General features: G+C 41.6%; 1 protein-coding gene across 1 annotated transcript in view; it reads left to right on the plus strand.

The window, feature by feature from the left end:
- Window positions 1-26,511, plus strand: part of GREB1L (GREB1 like retinoic acid receptor coactivator) — a 273,408-nt gene that overhangs the window by 207,086 nt on the left and 39,811 nt on the right. The window contains exons 16-19 of the mRNA XM_055126772.1: window positions 1,209-1,406; window positions 13,424-13,604; window positions 16,789-16,981; window positions 25,563-25,696. Coding sequence (XP_054982747.1) covers window positions 1,209-1,406; window positions 13,424-13,604; window positions 16,789-16,981; window positions 25,563-25,696 — 706 coding nt within the window. The remainder of the gene's footprint in view (window positions 1-1,208; window positions 1,407-13,423; window positions 13,605-16,788; window positions 16,982-25,562; window positions 25,697-26,511) is intronic.

Consider the following 26,511-nt stretch of genomic DNA (forward strand, 5'->3'; position numbering starts at 1 on the left):
ACCTGTGAAATGAAAGAAATAGAAACTTACCTATCAAAAGACAGAATTATTTTTATTATTAATATTTATGGTCCTAACAGTGCGGGTTACTGTTGAAAGTTACAGCTTTGGACATTTCCAATGGGATCTCTCTACCAGTATTGGCACCACCTGTATAAATGTTCCCCCATTGTCAGGGTTTTGTGATGTTGTGGGTATTATGATTGCCGTCTTAGTTTTCGCCAGTCCAGTTTGGTTTTGAAAACATTAATTAGCACAGGTTAATTGCGCCCTTGTTTGTGCCAAGTATACTTTTACATGTGTTCCTAATGAAAAGTAATGTTTTAAAGTCATATAGGATGTTGCCCATTCAGGTGTTCACCTGACTACACTGTCGTTCATTGTGTGTGTGCGCGCAGGCACGTATAAGAGATTGATTGCTTGGTTATGACTTGTGATATAAAGCTACTGACATGCTGGGAGTATCTGGGCAGTGTTTCTCTAATACATCACCTGTTGAGTGGCCAGCTGGCCATGTCATGAGTTAGGTCTCTTCAGATAATACAGGCGTCAGCGCTGGACATGACCACAGCCATCTAAAACTGCCAGGTCACAAGAACTGGCAAAGTCAAGTGGGAAGAAAGGTGAATGTGGTGCCTGCATGACCTTTGTATTTTGTGCAGTCACAGGGGAGATGAATCTTATACCATGTTGGAACTGGCTTACGGTGGAGGAAATGTTTGCTGTGGTGCCATCCACAAAGCACAAAGGAACTCAATATTATTGTGGTTTTGGCATCGTCTCCTTCCTCAAGTTGGGTCTGGGTTCAGGCTCCTGACCTGTGCTTCTACTTCTAAAGAAAACCAGAAACTCTCTTTCCCCTGGCAGACCGTCTGGCTTGTACTGTGAGAGTAGGCTTATTCCCACCATCACCCCAGCCTGCCTGAGCAGGGGAGAGAGGGTCATTGAATGATTTGTGAGACAATGGAGCAGTTTCAAAATAGTAACATTTATAAAACTATCACATCTACTCAAGCACCTTCTCTCAAACTCGTCAGAAATAAGAAACAAATCTATTAAAACTCAATCCCAAATATGAATAGAAAATGAGAAATCTTGGTGACAGAGTAGTACTGTATATTGTGGATAGTATAGGTGCCCCTGTGAATTTGTAGCAGCCATCACAGAAGTGAATTAATTTGTTCTTATGACTTTTTTTTTAATTTTAGATTTAGATAATGAAACCTTCCAAATTTATCAACCACAGCTAACAGTTGCCAGAAAACTCTTATCCCAGGTGTGTGCTATAGCAGACAGCGGTAGTCAGAGCCTGGACCTCGGCCATTTCAGCAAAGTGGACTTCATCATCATTGTCCCAAGATCAGAGGTTCTGGTCCAGCAAACTCTTCAACGAATTCGACAATCAGGTAAGATGAAACTTCCGAGTAGAATCTTACAAAGATCCAACCTCAGATTCTTACATTCTTTCTTTTGCTTATTCCAAATGTTTATAAATCACTCCAATCCTTTTCACAGTAATTTGGAAAAAAAAGGCACAAGAGTATTTTAGACATTTTAGATGTTGCTTTGAATTTATCCCCAAGTTTTTCTAACATTCACTTCTAGGTCAAGGGTAAATTGATATGCCAATTTGAGTCTGTGATGTCATTCATGGAGTAGAAACTGGTTATTCTTCTATGAAAGAGAATTTTCACAGCACAGAGAGCTGTAAATGTGATGATAGGGTTTCTACCACATGAACTCCTTCTAGGGCTTGGATAGCTCAGACTTGCCTAAGTGGGCTCACTGATATTTAGCAACACTATCGTCACATTTCAACCTAGACACCAGAACACCCGTCCCTTGTCAACACTAAGAACCTTCATCGAAAAAATATAAAATTAGAATTTCTCCTAATGAGTTTTAGGAGAATAATTGTACAGGGATAAAAATAGTTTCCCGGAAAACATAAAAAGGTAAGGGGGGGGAAATTCTAAAAGTATTTGGCAAGTAATATCCCTATCAAGCATAAAATTTGCTTAGCCTTACAAGAATCAATAAGGAACTTAGAAAATTGGGACAACTGAAAAGTGTCTGCCTTTAAACCTAGATTTGAAAAGAAAATTATAAGTGTAAAGCTACTTCTGATCACCTTAACTGGAGGTGAGGGGGGTTCACACATAGTGTTTTTATTTTTATTTTTTTAAATAGCTCTTAACAATCCTTTATTCCCTTGGCCCCCAAATATGTTTGTTTGGTCCTGGGAACTAAACCCAGGGTCCCTCTCAGACATTTATAAAATATACTGTTTTACCAACAAGCTATATCCTTAACCTAAGTTCAGAGACTTTAATTGGAAGGTGAAACTTTTTGTAAATTTTTTTCTCAATATAGTTGAAAGCAGATGGGACACAGAAAAATTCAGAGATACTTAAAATATAGTTTTTATGTTCCATATCTATCATACATCTATTATTCCTTAAACTTTACTGAGGATATGGATCACCTGGGGATCTTGTCAAAATTCTTTTTTTTTGAACATCTGGGTGGACTGGAGATTCTGCATTTCTGATAAACTCCCTGGGTTCGGAGAACCATATTTGAGCAGTGCAGCTCTAACAAAAATCTTTCCTTGATAGATTTTTGGGCCCAGTGAGCTGACAATAGATTTTTCTTCCACTTTCACATCTTACTGGCTACAACAGAGGCATATCATCTTTACAGGACTTTAACAGGCCCAAGAGCCTATAGACTTCTTTGAGCCTCTAAAATTCTGAATGGCAAGTTACTAATGACTTGTTGGAAATAAGCAATTAGTCAGACCAGTTAGTCAGAGAAGGTCAAATCTCTCTCAGAAACTAAAGTGGTTTCCTTAGCTACTGCCCATTTTGGCAACTCTCAATGGAGGGAAATAAATGGGCTTTAGCCATATCTAGCATTAGCCACGTATTTTTTTCTTGAGAAGTCTTCACTTCCATAATGTAGGAGGAGTGCCTTCTCTTATAGGGATTTGACATGTACAGGTTGGCATTTGTGACCTTTCTGAGTCTGTGATCTGATATCCTAAACCATGCCTGAACAAACAACATAGCAGCTGTTTCAAGTGGTGAAATCATCCATGGTCAGCATTTGTGCTCTCTGTAGAGCCCTTTCCTGAAATAACCTCTAATGACATGTACTTTCACCTTAATAAATGCAAAACTCTAAATAAAACTTAGCATTTGTCACAGATGAATAAATTGTAGAGATTCTTTCTTTTCCCTTCTCAAAGCCCTCCCTTTTTTCTAAAGTGTATATTTTAAGATTCTTACATCTCAGAAAGGTACCAGTATTTGTGCAGTTACATAAGCTTAGAAACCAGAAAAAATCCATTTTAATGATAGATTTGGAAAATTCTAGGCAAAGCATACTCTAAAATTTATCACATCTGACTTTGGCATATACACCACATTTTTGCTTCTTTAGCAATTACTTCTATATTTTTAAAAACAATTCTAGGGGCCAGAGAGAAACCTCAATGAACTGAGCACATGCTTTACATGCAGAAGGCCTGGGTTTGGTTTCCTGGGCAGCACCAGGTGCACCCCCTGAACACTGCTGGGTGTGGCCCCAAAACAAGCACATTTAGTCATGGGCCAGGGAGATAGCTCAGAAGGCCGGAGCACATGCCTATCATGCATGAGACCCTGAGTTTGATTCTCCCTAGCACCATGTAGATCCCTGAGTCCCTCTGGGGTGACCCTGGTCCCCAAAACAGTATCTAGGCTGCACAATCAGGCCAAGTATCACAGGCCAGACCACTTCCTGGGAGGCCCCCACCAAATCAAAAACATAGTTAAGGCATTTTTAGTTTTAAAGAATAAAAAAGTAGAAATTTTAAACATTTCAGAGTTTCAGGATAACCAGTGTTAAGTTGGGTATTAGCAATGACTTAATACCTAGTATTGCAGGCTCTCTTCTCTTCCTGTGCCTGCTTTTTGCTTGACATTCTAGAATGTCCATTTTCTTGTATGATTAGTAGCCTTTGTATGCATCAGTTTTAATAGTGTATAGTGTCCTATAGTGACACTCAAATTTACCTTTCTATCCTTGTAACACATAAGATTAATGGTAGGAATAACAGTAAGCCTGTTAACAGGTAAGAGGAATTATCTAGAGCAGGATGCACAGCAGGAGGTTATCCATGAAAAATTCATAAAACTATAGCTTACAAAACAGAAAGGGTTCTCAAGAAAGCATCTGATTCAGTTTCCTCGTGTGTTGTCATGTGAATTGAGGAGAACTTTGTGTAAGGTCACAGAGGGAGCTGGAACAAGGACTGCGTTACTCTCTGTACTCATTTGGTACCTCTCTTGGGCCTGGCACCTCTTCAACTAGTACTTGAATGGAGAGAGGGAGGAAAGGAACAGACAGGAGAAACAGTGTCCAGTCACTCCACTTTCTGCTCCCATTTTTCTTTCCCCAAATGAAGCATTTCAGCAGCTAGCCTGCCAAGAAAAGCACAAGGCAAGGAGAAGTAGTCAGGGCCCGAAGAAGGGCACATCCTTGGCAGAGCATGTGTGACCAGAAGAAAAACGGTGAAAATAGAAACTATCACATTGCTGCAGACCCAGCACAAAGGCAGAGCAGCTCCCGATTCCCATTCCAATAGAGGAAGGAAAGGCGAGGGAGAAAAGAACCACAGAAAATGCTGTGGGGAAATGTGTAGCTTAAAAGAATAGAAGTGGATTAAAGATTTTTAAGTCTGCCAAAATAGACATGTCCTGCTAGTGTGAGCTGTGAAGACACAAGGAATTGTTAGACTCTAAAAAAAAATAGTTGCTGTAGAGACATTTTGGTACTTTGTTTTTGTTGTTTTTTTTTGTTGTTGTTGTTTGTTTTTTGTTTTTGTTTTTCTTTTTGGGTCACACCCGGCGATGCACAGGGGTTACTCCTGGCTCTGCGCTCAGGAATTACTCCTGGCGGTGCTTGAGGGAACCATGTGGGATGCTGGAAATCAAATCCAGGTGGGCCGCATGCAAGGCAAACATCCTACCTGCTGTGCTATCGCTCCAGCTCCTGTTAGTTATATATATATATATATATATATATATATATATATATATATATGCATATATATATGCATATATATATATATATTATTCTTTTATAGAATCACCATGTGGAAAGTTACAAAGCTTTCAGGTTTAAGTCTCAGTTATACAATGCTCGAACACCCATCCCTTCACCAGTGTACATATTCCACCACCAAGAATCACAGTATACCTCCCCCCTCCCCCCACCTCCCCTGTTGTTGTTTTTAATAGAATTTGGTGCTGTCACATAATTCAGAAGAATCCAAGTTCTAGAAATTAGAATACAAGGGTATCTGTGTAGTCACAATGTAAATCACTTGAAATTCAAGGTGTGTGGGACGAAATCAGAAAGCACCAGTGAGTGTATTTCCTCCTTTCTGTGTTTCTGTTTCGGGTGGGGGTCCCTTAGCAATGTTCAGGTGCCCACAGCCACAGCCACTGATTCTTGGCCCAGTGGGCTGACAGTTCCCTCAGGACTATGCCCTGCAGTGCCAGGACATGCACTCCAGCCCTTTGAATTACCTCCTTGGCATCCCTTCTGCTTGCTTTTACAATGATATAGATGAGACCCCACTTCCATCCAGCCATGTGGAGCACATCTAGCTGTATTAAGCAGGGAAATTTTATCATGCTTAGGAATGATTCGGATTTGATACCTCAACTAGTGCCTGATTTGAAAGAATCAGCAAGGGGCTGGAGCAATAGAACAGCAGGTAGGGCATTTGCCTTGCACGCAGCTGACCCGAGTTCGATTCCCAGCATCCCATATGGCCCCCCAAGCACCACCAGGAGTAACTGCCCAAAAATAACAAACAAAAAAAAAGAATCAGCAAGATAGCTTGATTCACTGACACATAAACTACTCTGTCTCAATGAATGCAAAAAAGTTTTGAGGCAGTCAGAGATTGGGAGGGAAGGGAAGATAGGAAGACATTCGTGCTTTCTAAAAATTATTTTTTTGGTCATTATACTTCCCCATCAATCACCCTAAATGGAGCTGGAAAAAGACAGCATTTATGGAGCAGTAAAAAAGGGCAGAAAGTAAAGGAATCCCAAGGAAAAAAAAATACTAGGAAATTACTCTGGCCTGAAGTAAAATAGAGACAGCTACCTCGTTTGTATATACTAAGGAAATACCTAAAGTTAGCATGCTTTGAGATTTAAAAAAAAAAAAATTATGGTGCTTATAAGAACATAAATGTCAGTGTTTTGTGGGTACAATTTTATCCTACCACATCCACCACCACCAGGAATATTGGCACTCTGTATATTGGCTCATAAAAGTACCAGTGTTCCTCTACCACAGTCTGTTGGCATTCTTTCAACCCACTCCCCTCTCGGTCACCTCAGTTCTGTAACAAAGCCTAAGGGTTTGAATATCTTCCCTGACTTTCTGTCTTGACACATCGCCTACTAGTGATTCCCTTTCTCTCAGCATTCCTGGAAGAGCTGTCCTCTGGGCCTCATCCACCCACTGGCCTCCAGGTGTCATCCCCATCCTCATGGTTTCATGCTATTGATGATCTCTCTTTTCATTGTCACCTTCAACTTCCCTCTCCGTCCCAGGGGTCTTTGCATCCCTTTGCTCTTTCCATTGGTCCTACTCTTCTCAAAGACAGAACAATCTCTTTTTTGTTTGTTTGTTTGCTTTTTGGGTCACATCCAGCGATGCTCAGGGGTTACTCCTGGCTGGGGGGACCATATGAGATGCCGGGGATTGAACCTGGGTTGGCCATGTGCAGGGCAAATACTCTACCCACTGTACTATCACTCCAGCCCCAGAACAATCTCTTTTATCCTACATAACTTCCAGTTCATCCTCCTCTGGCTAATCTGGCACACCTATTGAGAGAGTTTTCTGTGGTTGTATCTCAGCTTCTCTCTGTACTCCTCCTACCCTGCAATCTTGCCTCTGCACCTCTGTCCCACCCTTCTATGATGACCCATTGTTACCAGTGATCTTTTGAGTCCTTATCTGAACTCTTAATATACAGGTGATTGCCATTCCTTCCTCTAAACACCCTCCAAGACAAACTCTGTCGCAGTCTTTCTTGTACAATTCATGAACTATACTCACATACATAGTGCTAATCTCTAGTCGTGACTCAACCCTTGTAACTGTAGGTTTGTTATTCACTATCTGTCGACAAAGTAAAATGTTCAAGGAACATACCTGGCTTGTATAATCCAGGACCAAGGGTTTGTCATCATTTGATACCTTCCATCCCCTTACTGTTCTGTATACCACAGATGAGTGAAATTGTGCTATTTCTCCTTTTCTGTCTGACGCCGCTTATTTTGAGAACCTCCAGCTTCATCCAAGATGCAGCAAACTGGATAATTTCATCTTCTATTACAGTATTGCATTTCATATTACCACTTTATGCCGTCATCTGATGTTGGCCACAGGTTGTTTCCATATGCTACTGGATATTGTATTAAATGCTGCAGAAAACAGAGTTGTGTATATTTTAGAATTAATATGGTCCAGGGATCCCACTTCTTGGTATCTATCCCCAAAACACAAAAACATTAATTCAAAAAGATACATGCTCACTTGTATTTGAGGAGGAGGCAGCTATCTTTTTGATGGGAAGAATAAGATAAAAACGAGAAATAATTTTTTTTTCTTTTTGGGTCACACCCAGCGATGCTCAGGTGTTACTCCTGGCTCTGCACTCAGGAACCACTCATGGTGGTCCTCGGGGGACAATATGGGATGCTGGGAATTGAACCCGGGTCAGCTGTGTGCAACCCTACCCGCTGAATAAAATAATTTATTAAAAATAAAAATCTGGGGCCTGGAGAGATAGTATGACAGATAGGGCACTTACCTTACATGTGGTCGACTGAGGTTTGATCCCTGAAATTTCATGTGGTTCCCCACGCACCACCAGGAGTAATTCCTGAATGCAGAGCCAGGAGTCACACTTGAGCATCATTGAGCACTACTGGGGATGATCCCTGAGAAATTGCACTGCACTGCACTGCACTACACTACACTGGCTTCCCTGTTGTTCATCGATTTGCTCAAGTGGGCACCAATAATGTCTCCATTGTGAGACTTGTTGTTACTGTTTTTGGCATATCAAATGCACCACGGGTAGCTTGTCAGGCTCTGCCATGCGGGCGGGATACTCTCAGTAGCTTGCCGGGCTCTCTGAGAGGGACAAAGGAATAGAACCCAGGTCGGCCATGTGCAAGGCAAAGCCCTACCCGCTGTGCTATCGTTCCAGTCCACCTGAGAATTGACTGCAAGTATTTTCCTCCCTTCACTTCTTTGTTAGTTATTTTGCTTTTAATTACTCTTGCATAGCTTTACTTCATTATGGTTTTAATTTTTATTTCCCTTACAATAACAACATTGAATATATTTTCATATATCCACTAGGCTTTTTTCTTCAGGGAAATGTCTATCCAATATTTTTTTGTCCATTTTTTCTTGAACTTATAGGAAAGATTTATGCATTCTGGACATTAATCCCTTAATAATAATTAATATTCATTGCAGACTTGGTAAACTTGTCTGTAATGTCTTTGATGAATAGAAGTTCTTAAATTTACTTTATCTATCCTTTGGCCTTTTGTACGTAAGCCTTATGAGGCCATAGTTACTCTCCTTCATTGTCTTCTAAAAGTTTTAGCATTTTGTCTTTTACATTTAAGTTTTTAATTCACCTGAACATTTTTGTATTTATTAGTAAGATCTAATGTACTGTTTCTTTAGCACCATTATTGAATAGCTCATGCTTTTCAGTTGCTCCATGGTGCAAGTTCTATCATAAATCTTATTTTCTATCTAAATCTTATTTTCTGTATATATGGGGTTTGTTTCTGGGATTGAACACTGTGCTGAAACCACTGTTATTCATGCAGCTCTATAATCCTAGTTTCTGATAGTGTATATAGCTGACTTTAGGACTGCCCTTTACTATTCTTAGATCTTTGTTCTGCCATGTAAACTTTTTTTTTTTTTTTTTGCTTTTTGAGTCACACTCGGTGATATTCAGGGGTTATTCCTGACTCTGCACTCAGGAGTCACTCTTGGCTGTGTTCAGGGCACCATATGGGATGCTGGGAATCAAACCAGGGTTGACTGTGTGCAAGGTAAATGCCCTACCTGCTCCAGCCCCTGCCATGTAAACTTTTAAGTGATTTTTCAGTTTAAAAAATACGATGAGAGGGGGCTAGAACAATTGCACAGCGGGTAGGGTGTTTGCCTTGAACGCGGCCGACCCGGGTTCAATTCCCAGCATCCCATATGGTCCCCTGAGCACCGCCAGGAGTAATTCCTGAGTGCATGAGCCAGGAGTAAGCCCTGTGCATCGCCGGATGTGACCCAAAAAGCAAAAAAAAATAATAATAATACGATAAGAGGAATGGGACAGTGGGGAAACTGTTTGCATTACACATAACCAACCCAGGTTCAATCCCTGGCACCACATACAGTCCCCCAAGCCCTGCCAGGAGTCATCCCTAAGCACTGACACAGGAGTAAAAGTATGACCAAAGAACAAAAAAAAAGAGAAAGAAAATACTATTAGAATTTTTATTCAATTATATTGTATCTAGATAAATTTGAAAATTTAATTTTATATTTTTTGTAATCGAGCCCTGTTCAGACCTTCTCAATATTATCATAATTTAATCCTTTTCTCCTTAAATATGCTCCTTTTCTAAGATTTATTCTTAGATACTTAATATTTTTGTTATTGAAATATTTCAAAATGCAATTCTTAATTGCTTATAGCTGGCATAGAAATTAAGAAATGAATTGATTTCTATCTTTTTTAATCCCCAGCAACTAATTTATTAATTTATGTGATTTATTCCTAGATTTTTTGTATTTTCTACACAGTCATATTGTCAGTAAATAAGGAAAATTTTGTTTCTTCACAGTTATAAAAAATCAGACTGGGGGGTTGGAGGATTAGATTAAGGAAAGGAACACTCTGACAATGGTGGAGGAGAAAAGTGTCTGCCCTAGTGACAGGCTAGGAGCAAGAGGGGAATTGGAGACATTGGTGAAGGAATTGGTATTGTTGGAAAATTGTTGAAAACTGTGTACCTGAAACTCAATCATAAATAATTTTGTAGCTTCGTGATTCACAATGACTCAAAAAAGAAAAACATTAGAATATCTAATTATTAAAAGTGAGCAAGATAAAACAGTATTCATAGAAATGCACAGAAAAGTTTACAATATCTTATTGAGTGAAAAAATTATGGATTTTATATATGTGTGTGTATATATTTTTCCCCATTTTTTAAGAGTATAACTTTCATAAGTAGGAAAGAAACAAGAATTAAAATAAAGTCTAAAAATTGAAAGGCAAGGACAAGCTACTAAAATTGCTCAGTCAGAAATAAAACACCCAAGCCCCCTCATGCCCCTGCTCCCTACTCGGGTTTGCCATAGCAGTGTCTGCTGGCTGCATGGTACAGACTAATTAATGTACCATGTTTCTGTGATGGAATGACCACAAAGATTCATGGAACTTTAAAGGAATTAAAGGTATGTAGGGAATCAACTTATAAAAGGTCTCCATTTTATTTGTTTCTGACGTAATCAGCTCTTCATTATCTGTAAGGTTTTTTTTTTTTTTTTTTTTTTTTTGCTTCTTGGGTCACACCCAGCAATGCACAGGGGTCACTCCTGGCTCTGCACTAGGAATTACCCCTGGCGGTGCTCAGGGAACCATATGGGATGCTTGGAATCGAACCCAGGTCAGCCACGTGCAAGGCAAATGCCCTACCCGCTGTGCTATCACTCCAGCCCCTATAAGATATATTTTTTTCTTCATGAATTATTTCTGGCTTTTTCATATTAGGTTACCCCTAACTCGCACCTCAAGATAGAAAATACAAACTAGAAAAATAGAGACTCTGGAATACTTTGAAAATGTAGGTAGATTTTTGACTCGTTATAAAGAAACAGAAACTCCCCAGAGATTAGGTAGATTTCTTGTGCTTCTTGCTCACTCTTCTTCCGCATAGTACTTTTTCTTCCATTACGACATTTGTTCAGATTATCCCTCTGAATAAGCTCAGTGATATAAAGACCTTTGCCCTGCACTCCTCTGGATCTCTAGGCCAGGAACGATGCCTGACATGCTACTTGATATATCATCTTAGAAGCTCAATAAATCACTATAAAATACAGAATGTATTTTAAAAGTTATCCACTTTCTGAAAATTAAAATACCTTCCATATTAAGTATTGGACTGATTGCCTTTGGAAATACAATAGCTTTGACAGCATTGGTTGGAAATTAAAAATCATCTCTGAGGAAAATCTCCTAATGGGAAATCTAAAATCAAAATTAACTTTTAGCTTCCCTTTTATCTGTTATTAAAAAAAAAAAAATTCAGGGGCTGGAGTGATAGCACAGAAGGTAGGGCGTTTGTTTGCCTTGCACGCTGCCGACCCGGATTTGAATCCCAGCATTCCATATGGTCCTCTGAGCACCGCCAGGGGTAATTCCTGAGTTCATGAGCCAAGAGTGACCCCTGTGCCTCACTGGGTGCAACCCAAAAAGAAAAAAAAAAAAATTAGTATACTAAATTGTTTTTTGCTTTTACACTGTGTTGATCTATGAACATTACAACCCCTAAATCTTAATAGTACATTATTGTTATTTGCACTGGATTTATATCAAAGAAAGAGAGATTAAACTAAGTCAACATAATTCATAAGTTTCCTTATCTTATTTATATTGTTTTCCTGTTTTAATTTTTTTCATGTGATTGGGGAAGATGGGAGTGACTGAGAGTGTATATTTATATCTTTCAGACCTTGACTCCAGGTTCATCCTCTGGGATCATGTATAACCTCTAAAATATGACAGATTTAATCCTTAAATCAGTTTTATGATTTTTTTCCATTGTGGAGGCTGTGGACTTAAGACCAGTGGGTTTAGCCCTCCCCAAAATGTGCCTACCTGGGGAGGTGAGGGGGTGAATGCCCTTTGTTTCTTGTCTTCTTGTTTTGTTATTCCAGCTTTATTGAGAGATTATCAACATGTAATACTGTACAGATTTCATGTGTGCCATCTAATGATTTCCTTCACATATGTACTGGTATGTGAATATATATTGTCTATGCATGTAGACAATGTGAATTGTCTACCATCGTTCCATCTTTCAACTTTCAACTTTTTTTTTAACATCTTTCAACTCACATAATTGCATAATTGCCACTTTCGCTCTTATTTTTATTTTGAAGGTGGGATACTGGTGGCAGTTCTCAGGGCTATTTCCAGCAGGTGCTCAGGGGGCTACTCCCAGAGGTGCTGGGGGAGCATGAAGAGCCAAAGCTTGGGCTCTGACATGCAAAGTCTGTCTCTAACCCTGTGAGCCACCCAGGACTGTACTCTTCATTCAAAGATTAAATACTGGGGGCTGGAGAGATAGCACAGCGGGTAGGGCATTTGCCTTGCACGCGCTGACTCGGGTTTGATTCCCAGCATCCCATATGGTCCCCCAAATGCCGCCAGGAGTAATTCCTGAGTGCATGAGCCAGGAGTAACCCCTGTGCATTGCCGGGTGTGACCCAAAAAGCAAAACATTAATAATAAATAAATTATAAAGTAAAATTATAAATAAAGTAAAAATAATAAATAAAGTAATTTTAGGGGAAAAAAGGATGAAATTTTGTATTTTTAATTATCCCAATAACAGCATCATATGGTTAAGATTCTTTCAAATATTGTATAATGTATGTTGTATGTTATAAAGATTGTGTGTTCAAGTTCCAGTTTCTAACATTTTGAGCAGACAGTAATCTTGAATAATTCCATTCATTGTATTAACTTGCTACATAACTTAACATTCACTGAGGGTTTCTCTTTCTGCAGGGACTGTGCAAAGTTGTCACTGCATATTACTTTCCTTTTTGTTACATATGGTTTGTTATGAATTTGGATTTATGTGATTTATTAATCTGGCCAAGAATCCTAAAGTTTCATTTTTCCTGAGTAGTATGTAATAGCTGAGGTCTCACACATTCAGCGGCTTTTACTTCATGTATCAGATTGTTCCCTGTTGTCATTTGTGTGAGGTGTGGGAAGGGAGTTGAGTGCCAAGTTCTCAAGTCAAAAAGAGGAGGGGCTGGGTTGGTTTTAAACCCTGGAAACTCATGGTCTTCCCTGAGCACTGCCAGTTGTGGCCCCAGTGACTGAGCATTGCCAGGTGCTTAATTAAAATTAAGGTAAACCAAAGTAAATTGTTCATTGTTTCTCCATAATTGTGTTGGGAAAATGAAAACTGAAAACACATTTCCTCCATAAATCTCTGCTTCATTAGTGTCCTTCTACACATCCTTTTCATCTCTGTGTATGTAAGAAGACAAGCTTGTTTTTGCTTGGCAGGTGTCCTTGTAGACTTGGGTCTGGAGGAAAATGGAACAGCTTATCAGAGAGCAGAGAAATACGTTGTTCGTCTAGACAATGAAATTCAAACCAAGTTTGAAGTTTTTATGCGAAGAGTGAAACAAAATCCATACACGCTGTTCGTGCTGGTACATGACAACTCCCACGTGGAACTAACGAGGTGATTGCTTCAGAGTGAGCAAAGACAATATTTCTTCTACAGCAGTAGATGCTAAGTAATACATTAAGTAAACTGTCACTTGAAAACCAGGGGCGTTAATATTAGACATCCTTTTTTTGGTTGTTTTTTTGTTGGTTTTTTTTTTTTTTTGGTTTTTGGGTCACACCCGGCGATGCACAGGGGTTACTCCTGGTTCTACACTCAGGAATTACTCCTGGCGGTGCTCAGGGGACCATATGGGATGCTGGGATTCGAACCCGGGTCGGCCGAGTGCAAGGCAAACGCCCTACCCGCCGTACTATCGCTCCAGCCCCTAGACATCCTTTTTATAATTTTTTAAAAATTAAGATCAGTAAAGGGTTTGTTAGTAACCTCTAAATAAAAAGAGCTGGTTGGGATTCTATCATTACTGTTATTTGGAATTAGTGTTAACCAAAAAATGTAAAAAATATCTATTACAGTTTTTTTTCAACCTTCTGTCTTTTTTGTTTGGTTGGTTGGTTAGGTTTTTTGTTGTTTTTGGGTCACACCCAGTGATGCTCAGGGGTTACTCCTGACACTGTACTCTGGAATTATTCCTGGCAGTGCTCGGGGGACCATAGGGGATGCCAGAGATCGAACCCAGGTCATCCGCAAGCAAGGCAATCTTTCTGCCTGCTGTCCTGTCACTCTGACCTCTTACTTTTGCATCTTATTTAGATTCCTACCCTTTTCTTCCTCTTAATTTTCTATACAATCTAACACTGGTTTTATTTTCATTTACTGACATTGAATTGTGTGATTCCTTTTAACGCAATGTGGTTTTTGGTTGTTTGTTTTGTTTTTGTTTGGGGGTCATATCTAGCGATGCTTAGGAATTACTCCTGGCTCTGTGTTCAGGAATCACTCCTAGAGGTGCTTGGAGGACCATATGGGATGCCAGAGATCAAACCCAGGTTAGCCACATGCAAGGAGATGACCTGTCTGTTGTACTGTCACTCGGCCCACAATATAATCTTCAGAGCATGGTGGAGCTCCACTATTTAGGATGGGCTGACAAGGGCCCAGAGCAACAGTAAAGTGGGTAACCCACTTGCCTTGCACTTAGACACGCTGGGTTCCATCCCCAGCACCACATATAGTCCCCTGATTCTGACCACAGAGCCAGGAGTAAACCCTGAGCATAGCCAGGTGTGCCCCAAAACAAAACAAAACTAGGGGAGGCTCACAAACTAGAGGCTTGCTTGAGACTATGAGCACCCAGGCAGGACTTTGCTCTCCTCCTCCCCCATTCTTTCCCCCCTTTTGTTTACTTCCTCTTCTGCTAGTTCTCTTTGTTGCTTGTCACTCCTCATACCTTTAAGAGCATTACAGCTGTCACAGAGAGCAGTGGAGACCTTTCCCAGTTTACCAGACAAAAGAGTAACCCATTTCTTGGGTTAGTGGCCTTCTCAGTGAAAGGAACATCATGGAGCCGGCTCTTCTCCCAGCTCCAGTTATGGCAATGATCTGACAAGAGGATCTTATTCCTATAAGACTGAAAGGGCAAGTAGTTATTTCTGAGGGGGAAATTAATCATCAGATATTATATATGCTATATATATATATATTTGTGTGTATATATATATATAAAACCTGTATCATATACCATGTCTGAGAGGAAATTGATATACCATCAAGCATTCATAGTTTTTTTTCTTCAGACCTCAGTCAGGTTTAGAAAGTTTGGTGGTCTGTAGTAGACATGCCAGAATTACAAAAGCACTTCTTCAAAAGCCAGAGACATATTTGGTCCTTGACATCTGAAATCTAAAATCATATGGAGGTATCAGTTAACTCTTGCTTAACCTGTAAGATCTAGTGGAGGGAGGGGAAGGAAATTTGCTGACATTCTGTTCTGTTCCTGTTAGTGTTCAATGAGCAGAAAGAGCTCAGTGACTGGCCTTGTATACCATGTCCTTTAGAGTTAAGAGTAAGTTCTGAGGACATGCAATGACTCTCGATGAATGTCATTCTCCAGGACATTGATTTATTCTATTAACCAACATAATGTAATTTGAGGCTGCATGGTAACCTGGTACATCCAAATTGAACAGAACTGAGAAGGATCCAGGAACTAGAGCGATAGTACAGCAGGCAAAGTGCTTTCCTTGCTCACAGCCAACGTAGGTTCAATCCATGGCACCACATAAGGTCCCCTGAGCATTGCTCTGAGTGATCCCTGAGCACAGAGCCAGGAATGAGCCCTGAGCACAGCTGGTTGTAGACCTCCCCCATCCTCCCCACACAAAAAAATTACAGAGACATGAAAGTATTGGTCATAGGAAGGACTTAAGAGGCACCCCTGCAGCCTCAGAGGAGGTTGAGTGATGGCAGCAGAGGGAAGCTGCCACAGCGTGGGGCCCTCTCCCAGAGTACTAAGCATTATGGTTTGATGGAAGAACTCCAGCTTTCAAATGAGCTTTCAAATTATAGTAGTCCACCTCAGTTATAGATTCCTTAGCACTATACCTGCACTAAACTACATTAAGTTTAGATTTCAGGGTGGATGCAGGGAATTTTTGGTTTGGTTTTGTTTGGGGGCCACACCCAGCAGTGCTCAGGGATTACTCCTGGCTCTGCACTCTAGATCACTCCTGGTGGTGCTCAGCGGACCATATGGAGTGCTGAGGGTTGAACTCCGGCAAGGCAAATGCTCTACCCACTGTACTATACTCTGGCCCCGGGGAAAAAAATCAAATGAAAATAATTCATGTTAACTATCCGAAGGGCTGGAGCTATAGCACAGTGGTTGGGCTTGGGCGTTCGCCTGTCACACGGCCGACCCGTGTTCGATTCCTCCGCCCCTCTTGGAGAGCCTGGCAAGCTACCGAGAGTATCTCGCCCCCATGGCAGAGCCTGGCAAGCTACCCGTGTGTATTGGATATGCCAAAAAACAGTAACAGTAAGTCTCTCAATGAGAGACATTACTGGTGCCCGCTCGAACAAATCGATGAGCAACGGGATGACAGTGACAGTGAACTATCCGAAAGGGATAAGAAGCAGTATAATTTTTGCTCTTCTAAATCAAACGTTCATTGCTTCAGTTCTCCCAATTTAAAAGCACTTGGAAAATAAGAACAAAACATAATCTTCATGTGTGGTCTCTGCTTTGCATCGAATCCATTAAGTGCAGAGGTATTAATTTCACGGTCAATGTTTTCAGTGTCATTTCAGGCTCTTTGTCACATGGAGAACCCAGTCATGGGTTGGCTGATAGAGTGATCAATTGCAGAGAAGTTCTGGAAGCTTTCAACCTCCTGGTGCTCCAGGTCAGCTCCTTCCCCTACACTCTGCAGACCCAACAGTCCCGAATCAGCTCCAGCAATGAGGTCCACTGGATCCAGCTGGACAGCATGGTGAGTCCGTGCTCCGATCTCCAGGCAGAGTCCTGCTCTGATCTCCCCGAGGGCAGATTCTTACATTACAGTTATGACTTTTTAAAACAGTAGCACAAGCATTCAAAAATCTAACATAATACTTTCTCTCATAAAACTTCCATAGATTTACATAATTGAAAGATTAAAAACTCGAGAATAAGTGTCCTGTATAAATTTGATTCTGTGGTTTTGGTTTGGTTTGGTTTTTGTTTGGGCTTACCATGTTCAGGGGCTGTTCCCAGCTTGCTGCTCCAGGGTCACTCTTAGCAGTGCTCAGGGGACCGTATGGTGTAGATTTGTGCTGCAGAATGACCACTGGCCTCCTGCATGCAAAGCTATGTTCTAACCTGTTCAACTATCTCTCCAGCACCCCCCACCCAGTCATTTGTTTTTTGGTTTGTCATCACTGTATCACTATAACACTGTCATCCCGTTGTTCGTCAATTTACTTGAGCGGGCACCAGTAACGTCTCTATTACACTCAGCCCTGAGATTTTAGCAGCCTCTCCTTACTCATCTTTCCCAACAATTGGAGGCTCTTTCAGTGTCAGGGGAATGAGACCTATCGTTACTGTTTTTGGCATATCAAATACACCACGGGTAGCTTGCCAGGCTCTGCCATGTGGGTGGGACACTCTCGGTAGCTTGCCGAGCTCTCCAAGAGGTATGCATATATCTTTTACTGTATTTGAGATATGAATATGCCATGGGGAGTTTGCAGGGCTCTCCCGTGGGAGCAATAGACTCTTGGTAGCTTGTCAGGTTCTCCAAGAGGGAGATGTCGCTCTTTTCCGGGAGCTTGGTCTTATAGTCTCTGGATGTTGGCCGTTGGTGGATTACAGGGCGCCCGGGGCAGTTTGTGGGTGTGGCTGCCAAGCTACTGGAAAATGGGGGGGTCTGGGTGGAGAACGTCCCAATTCAAGCAGGCTTGGAGATCTCAGCCCCAGGTCTTGCACACCTGGATTCCCCTGCTGGTCCCTTCATGCATGAGGCTCGTCCGAACGTGTAAAGAGTGACCTTGAGCCTGGCTGTGGTTTATCATACAGATACTAAATCATCCATCCATGTTTGTTTGTTTCGCTTAGTTGGGGGTGAGTGGACACCCAGCTGAGCTCAGGGCTGCTTCCAGCAAGGGCTTGAGGTTGCTCATGGTGGTGCTGGGGTGACTGTGGTGTTCGGGGGACCTTGCGGTGTCAGAGATCAAACAGATCTCAGATATACACAGCACACACACAAGCCCTTGGAACTCTCCTGACCCAACGCAGATTATTTGCAGTGCTGTCTCTAGCCTGAAAAACAGAAGCTCAAGGAAGCATTTTTTTTTTGTAGAACGCAGAGAAAACTGATCCTGAATGAGTTCAGGCTAGGGGGTCTTACACCATTGCAAATGCAAAATTGGAGTTTGGAGTGGGGCTTCATGGTGTAGATTTGGAGTATTTTTCAAAAATAATGGTCACTGAAGCAGCTGGTATAGATAAAAACTTGGAGAAAAACAATGCCGAGGACTTCAAGAGGACAGTAAAGCCAAGAGCTGACGCCTAGAGGACTGGGACTTGGCCTCAGGAATCCTTGGTGACCTTCCAGGGAACTGCGTCTGTCAGCCCACAGGGCAGTGTTTGCTGGAGGAAAAGCAGATTCAACAGCTGACGGGGCGAACTCCAGGCTGGGGTTACAGAGAGGGCAGGACTTTGGAAGGGAGAGGGTTTTTTGAGAGAAGGGATAGATTTCCCCAAAACACAGGAGTAAATACATGGTATGATTTTTTTTGACATTTGGAATGTATATTTCTTTGCCATTCCACTACAGTGTTTGAAATACAACATTGCACTTGCCATTTCATCCAAATAGCACTGGAAAAAACTTTTTTTTTATTATTTAAATTTATTTATTTTTAATTAGTGAGTCACAGTGAGGGTACAGTTACAGATGCATACATTTTTGTGCTTGTTTTTCCCTCATGCAATGTTTGAGAGTGTATCCCTCCATTAGTGTCCATTCTCTACCACCAATAAACACAGTATCCCTCCCACCCCCCCCCCAATCCTATCCACCCCACCCAACCCTGCCTCTATGGCGGGGCATTCCAATTTGATATCTCTCTCTCCTTTTGGGTGTTGTGGTTTGCAATAGGGGTATTGAGTGGTCATCCTGTTCAGTCTCTAGTCTACTTTCAGCACGCATCCGCACCTCCCCTCCCACGCAGGATCTCCAATCACATATTACTTGGTGTTCCCTTCTCTATCTGGGATGACTTTTCCCCAACGTGTGAGGCCAGCTTCCAAGCCATGGAGCCAACCTCCTGGTATTATATACTACTATTCTTGGGTATTAGTCTCCTACTCTGTTTTATATTCCACAGATGAGTGCAATCTTTCTATGTCTGTCCGTCTCTGTCTGGCTCATTTCACTTAGCATGATACTTTCCATGTTGATCCACTTATATGCAAAGTTCATGACTTCATCCTTTCTAACAGCTGCATAGTATTCCATTGTATAGATGTACCAAAGTTTCTTTAACCAGTCATCTGTTCTTGGGCACTCAGGTTTTTTCCAGATTCTGGCTGTTGTAAACAGTGCCGCGATGAACATATAAGTCCAGATGTCATTTTGACTATACTTTTTTGTTTCTCCAGGATATATTCCCAGAAGTGGTATTGCTGGATCAAATGGAAGCTCAATTTCTAATTTTTTGAGAATCGTCCATATTGTTTTCCAAAGGGGCTGGACCAGTCGGCATTCCCACCAGCAGTGTAGAAAGGTCCCTTTCTCCCCACATCCTCTCCAACAGGAGTTGCTTTTGTTCTTTTGGATGTGTGCTAGTGGTGTGAGGTGGTATCTCATGGTTGTTTTGATTTGCATCTCCCTGATGATTAGTGATGCAGAGCATTTTTTCATGTGCCTTTTGGCCATTCGTATCTCTTCCTTGGAAAAGTTCTGTTCATTTCTTCGGCCCATTTTCTGATGGTGTTGGATGTTTTCTTCTTGTAGAGTTCAACCCACACTGGAAAAAACTTTAACTCTCTTTTAGTATCTCTGATTCTTAAAGCCCACATTAACTCCAGTTGATCACAAGTAATGTACTTTACAACCTAGTCTATAGTTTTTCTAAGAAAAAAGAAAGAGGGATCCAGGAGCTGGCACCATGGTTATAAAGCACCTGCTTGAGGTCTCAAGTTCAAGCACAAGCTTGAGGCCTCAAGTTCAGTCCCCAGTGCCACTCACCTGTACTCACCAGCATCCCGGCAGCTCTGCCGTCTGTGGTCCTAAGCATATATGATTTCTGGTTATAGCAGAGTCAGGGCTCTGAGAGCACAGCAACCATTGTGAGACACCTGGTGAACCACAGCTTTAAAAAACTGTTTTTAAGCACCACAGCCAGGAATGGAACTCTCAAAGCCAGAATGATGTCTGTAAGCACCACAACTACCATGTGCGACCCTCAGCCAGCACCACAGCCAAGTGTACAAACCAGAATGTGGGCACCACATCCACATGTGTGATCTCCAGTCACTACAACAGCGACATCAATAGGAAAAGATTACGGGGCCAGGGGAAGAATTAAGGGAGAAAGAGAAATAAAAATGAGGATTCAAAACAAACAAAAAAGAATAAAGACAGATGGGTGCATCCCATTGTGCAAATTATGCCGCATCAAGAGAAGGAGCAGATCCAGAGCGGGATTTTATCTTTCCCCCTAAGAAACAGGAGCAAAGATCAGAAGTAATGTGAAGACCAAGTACTTCTAAAAGAAAGCATTTTTACTCAGTCTGTACTAGCCAGCAGTCCGGATCAAGAGGGAAGTACAGATGAATGAATTTTCATCCTGAAATGACTTATTTGACAGTTATCTAGAACCTAGCCAAGAATTCAAGAGGAAACAAGCAAATAAGGGAAAAGACTTCTAAATTGAGTGAGATGCCACTCCATCTGTGCTCTAAACTCCACTATTTGTAAGACTCCTCAGATAAAATTTATTTACTTTCAACTAAGACCCTGTTCTAAGAAAAAAAAAATTTTTTTCGTTTGTTTGCTTTGGGGCCATACCATTACTCCTGGATCTGCCTCAGAAATTACTCCTGGTGGGGCTGGAGCAATAGCACAGCGGGTAGGGTGTTTGCTTTGCACGTGGCCGACACGGATTCGATTCCCAGCACCCCATATGGTCCCGTGAGCACCGCCAGGGGTAATTCCTGAGTGCAGAGCCAGGAGTAACCCCTGTGCATCGCCGGGTGGGACCCAAAAAGCAAAAAAAAAAAAAAAAGATAGTGACCCAAAAAGAAAAGAAAAAAGAATTACTCCTGGTGCTGGCCATCCCATATGCGATGTCAGGGATCTAACCTGGGTCAAGGCAAGCACCCTACCTGCTGCACTATCTCTCCAGCTTCAGAATTGACTCTTCAGGTGCTTTAAAAAAGTTAAAATTTCCAGGGCAGGAGAGATAGTACAGCAGGTAGGGTGCTGCACACAGAAAACCCAAGTTTGATCATCCCTGGCACATGATATGGTCCCTTAAGTCTCACCAAGTGATTCCTACACACAGAGCCAGAAGTAAGCCCTGAGCACTGGCAGGTGTGGCCCAAAAACAAAATAAAAAGGAAAGGAAAAAAAGAAATTTAAAGCTTCCAATTTATACATTGCCATGTTTTTATCATATGGCTTTGTAAATCATACAATTGCCCTCTCTTTAGATGGCTGCTGGAAACCTCAGAACCAAACTTATTACCCACTTCTAGCAAAATGCACAGAAACATGTAGTATGTATCCTTTACAGTACTAATTTTATCCCTGTCCCAAATTCATTTATCTTACCCTTACTTATTCTTCTTATGATTATCTCATTAATTTTTCTCATTATTATTTTCTGCCATAACTATTTCAGGGCCAAAAAGACAGTACAGCAGGGGCTGGAGTGATAGCATAGTGGGTAGGGCGTTTGCCTTGCACACGGCCAACCCGGGTTCGATTCCCAGCATCTCATATGGTCCCCTGAGCACCGCCAGTAATTCCTGAGTGCAGAGCCAGGAGTAACCCCTGTGCATCGCCGGGTGGGACCCAAAAAGCAAAAAAATAAAAGATAGTGCAGCAGGTAGGGCATCTGTCTCGCATGTGGCTGACCCAGGTTCGATCCCTGGCACTACATATGGTCCCCAGAGCCCACCAGGAGTGATCCTTGAATACAGAACCAAGGAGTCAGCCTCAGTACTGCTAGGTGTGGCCCTTCTCCAGAAAAATTAAAAAAGGAAAGAAAATATGTCGACATTGCACTAGTCACATCTTGAATTTATTTGAAGGGAAAAGAAATCTTAGAGTGAAGAGATAGCTCAATGGACTGGAGTATGTGTTTTGCATGCAGGATGTCCAAGTTGATTTCCCAGCCAGGGTAGTTTTGTGCTAGGTGTGGTTAAAATAAAAGGAAATAAATGAAATGATTATAGGGTTGATGTTGGTTTATATAATGGAACATGGTTTTGTCAGGTTTTTTGTGGGTTTTTTGTTTTTGTTTTTTTAGGTCACACTGGTGATACTCAGGGGTTACTCCTGGATCTACACTCATGAATTACTCCTGGTGTGCTCAGGGGACTGTATGGGATGCTAGGCCCAGTTTGGCTGCGTGTAAGACAAATGCTCTACCTGCTTTTTGTCAGTTTTATTGAGACAATCAGAATTGAATTGTATTTGAAGTATACCTCTTGATAATTTTATAGACATCTGTGTTATGAAAAGATTTCTCCCAGCTAGATCATTAATGCATCCATCATCTCACACGTTAGCCAACAGGTCAGCAGTTCAGTGTGAGGGCTCGAGGATGCTGTGCTGTGCCAGGGATTACCTGGGCCATCCCAGTGGTGCTGCAGGGCCTCTAGGCCTACACCTGGTGATGCTGATGTTCTGGGGGCCAAGTGGAGCCAGGAGTCAAACTGGAGTTGGCTGATGCTATTCATGCACCTTAATCCTTGTATTAAGAGCTTCTCTAGTACCTGTACTCATATATTTTGAGAACATTTAAATTCTATCCTTTTAGCGAATTCCACTTTACAATACATTGTGAGCAACTGTATGACTGATCCTGAGACATTTTTCATCCTATTCATCAGAATGTATACCCTTTTACCAACATCTCCCACACCCCCAATAACCTGGATACCTGTTTCTGAGTCTGACTTTGTCTTGGGGGCCTCACTTGGCAATACTCACAGCTTACTTCTGGCTCTGTGTCTAGGGAGAACCCCTGGGAAATGATCTACAGTGCCAGGAATCGATCCAGGATCAGCTGCATGCAGAGTTGGACCTTTTTAAAGATTCCATGAAGAAGTGATAACATGAAATATTTTATCTTTCCTTGATTTATTTAATTTAGCATAATACTTGCAAGGTTTATCCATGATATTTCAAATGACTGAATTCCCTCTTTCTCAAGGTCCCATACATTCCATCATGCATGTACCATATACATATGTATTTCACATCACCTTTATCCATTCATCCATCAGTGGACACTTAAGTTGTTTCCATATATTAGCTGTTATGAAGAATATGACATTTCATCTTCTCCCACAGTGGAATTGCTGGATAATCATTCTATTTTCACTTACCAGAGTACAATCTGCACCAGTGTACAATCCACCAGTGTACAATCCACCAACAAGATCCAAGTGTTCTCTTTTCTTGCCAACACAGGTTATCAAAAAAAAAAATTCTTGGGACTGGAGCAATAGCACAGGGGGTAAGGCGTTTGCCTTGCATGTGGTCAACCTGGGTTCGATTCCCAGCATCCCATATGGTACCCTGAGCACCACCAGGGTTAATTCCTGAGTGCAGAGTCAGGAGTAACCCCTGTGCATCAGCAGATGTGACCCAAAAAGAAAAAAAAAATTCTTTTTTTTTTAAAACTTTTTTATTTATTTACTTTTTTGGCTTTTTGGGCTACACCTGGTAGATGTTCAGAGGTTACTCCTGGTTCTACACTCAGGAATCACTCCTGGCAGTTTTCAGGGGACCATATGGGATGCCAGGGATCAAACCCCTATCAGCTGCATGCAAGGGAAATGCCCTAACCTCCGTACTATCGCTCTAGCCCCTCACTTTTCCTTATATAGTGGGTTTCAACCTCAACACTGGCTGCGTGTCTTCAGCCTGCTCATCAGTGGTTAGAAACCACTGTTTCGAGTTATTACCTAAAGATGCAAAGTGAGAGCTTGTTGTGGTTTTTTCCCAATCATAGAAATTTACTCATTTAGGACCAAGAACAAGATTATATATGACAAAAATTAGGAAAGCACATAAATAGAAAATTTGTAATAAAGGAATTTAGTACACGTGTCAAAATATTTAATCCTGCACATTTTGTACAAAATGCTACTTATAACAACGCAGTTAGCATGTGCAGCTATTGAATTTGAAATATTAAAATTTATGTCTAGTGGTGACCTGACCAAACGTGTACAATACTGTTGACAGCGTGAGTTGATAAATTTGCTCTGGTGAATTGTGAGGTCGTAGCACTGATAACCCATGATGTTAAACACCATTTGGGGTTTTTTTTTGTGCAGGACCACATTCTCTACAGCAGTGCCAGGGAGTCATCGGGGGCTCGAGGGCCACACTGACTAATGTTAAATACCTTTTCATTAACTGCCCAGTTTGGCAAAATGTTTATAGTTCCTCTACCCACTTTTAATCAGATCATTTTTTATTTTGCTATTGAGTTCTATTATGTATTATATAAAATGTACTGTTTATTATATATTATATCACGAATCACAAAATCCCATTAATCATTGATTTCTCAAGTGGGCTCAGTAACCTCTCCATTCTTCCTTTCCCTGGGATATTAGAAGTCTCTCTCTGGACTCGGCCCTCCCAATAGTGTCGCACTGGAGGCTCTTTGAGGGTCAGGGGAATGGGATCCAGCTTCTTACTGAATTTAGCATATGAATACACCATGGGAAGCTTGCAAGGCTGTCCCATGTGTGCAGGAAACTCTCATAAGCTTGCCAGTTTCTCCCAGAGGGAGAAGTGGGGTACAAGATATCTCGTGGCCACAAAGGGGCCTCTCTCTTCTGGGAGCTCGCTTTTAAGTCTCTGAATGTGGGCCATTGATGGGATTACACACACCTGGGTTCCTCTGCCGGTACCTTCATGCATGAGACCCGTCCAAACATGTGGAGAGGGGCCTCGAGCATGGCTGTAGCTAGGTTCCGGTGGTCTTTGGCTGTCTGGAGCTCTGCTCGGGGTGGGGAGGGAAGCTGGAGCCCATCCGCTCTGAGGGGCCTTGGGGAAGACAGCCAGGCATGCAGGCAAGAGACTCTCTGCCTATATATAATTCATTTATATATGTATTTTGAATATTCATGTTCTTTAAATATTTGGCTTGCAAATATTCTCTTCCCTTCCAGATGTTACATTATTGATACCATCTTTTTCAGTGCAAAAGCGTTTTACTCTATTTCACTAGTTTATTCACATTTTTTTCTAGCTTCTAGGCAATAACCTAGCTTCTCCCCTAGCAAACAAGACCCATTGTACCCCATCCTCACTGGCTTTTGCTGTTTTGGAGCAGGAGGACATGAGCTGCGAGGGGAAGCTGTACTTCGGCTTGAATGAATACAGCAAGTCACTGCAGTGGGGCATCACCAGCCCGCTTCTGAGATGCGATGAGACGTTTGAGAAAATGGTGACCACACTCCTGGAGAGGTAAGTAAGGCTCGATAGCCCAGCTCTACTTTCCTCTCGAAAACAGCCCATCCAAGTCTTCAGTGTCACTCTCACCGAGAGCCACAGCAGTAAAATGGCCTTTCCTAAGATGACCTTTTACTGATGGCTTTGTGTCAGCCCCCCAAGACTCACAAAGGGAACCACCAGTGGGAGACTTAGAGCCACTTTTCATGTTTCGAATCATCCCATGTGTACTTCGTTGCTGCCACTAAGATTTCATGAGCAGAAAGGAATTTGCTTATTAAATAGGACACCTTTGAGGTCTGCCCCTGCACATGCTCCATTCATTCCGCTCTTCAATACTTCCCCTTTTCTCCTTTACCATAGGCAAGTACTCTTAGATGATAAAATTGAAATCGACTATGAGAAATTTGCACTGTGGCCAAGAAAAATTAAAGACAACCAGCTCATTTAAGTGAGTTCGCTTTCTAGGGCTCCTCCTATAGTCCCTGACTGTAGGAGACAGTAATTTTCTCTTCCTCCTTAGATCTGAGAGATAGTACAGCAGGGAGAGCAGTTACTTTACACATGGCTGACCTTGGCTTGATCCTCCAGGATCCTCAGAGCCTATCAGGGTTAAGCCTCGAACAACACTATGTCTGGCCTAAAACCAAAACAAAACAAAAAAAGTCTTTCCTGTCTTCTTTTTATTTCCCAGTTCCAGGAAAAGTCTAGGAGAGTCATGACCTTGAAAAAGAGCAGAATTTACCTAACCTAGTACAGCTCCCTCCCTGTCCTCCTGCTACAGAATTTTACCTGAAAATTTGGTGGTGGAGTTTTTTTTTATTATTATA

The sequence above is a fragment of the Sorex araneus genome, chromosome 2 (assembly GCF_027595985.1).
Source record: "Sorex araneus isolate mSorAra2 chromosome 2, mSorAra2.pri, whole genome shotgun sequence".
Lineage (NCBI taxonomy): Eukaryota > Metazoa > Chordata > Mammalia > Eulipotyphla > Soricidae > Sorex > Sorex araneus.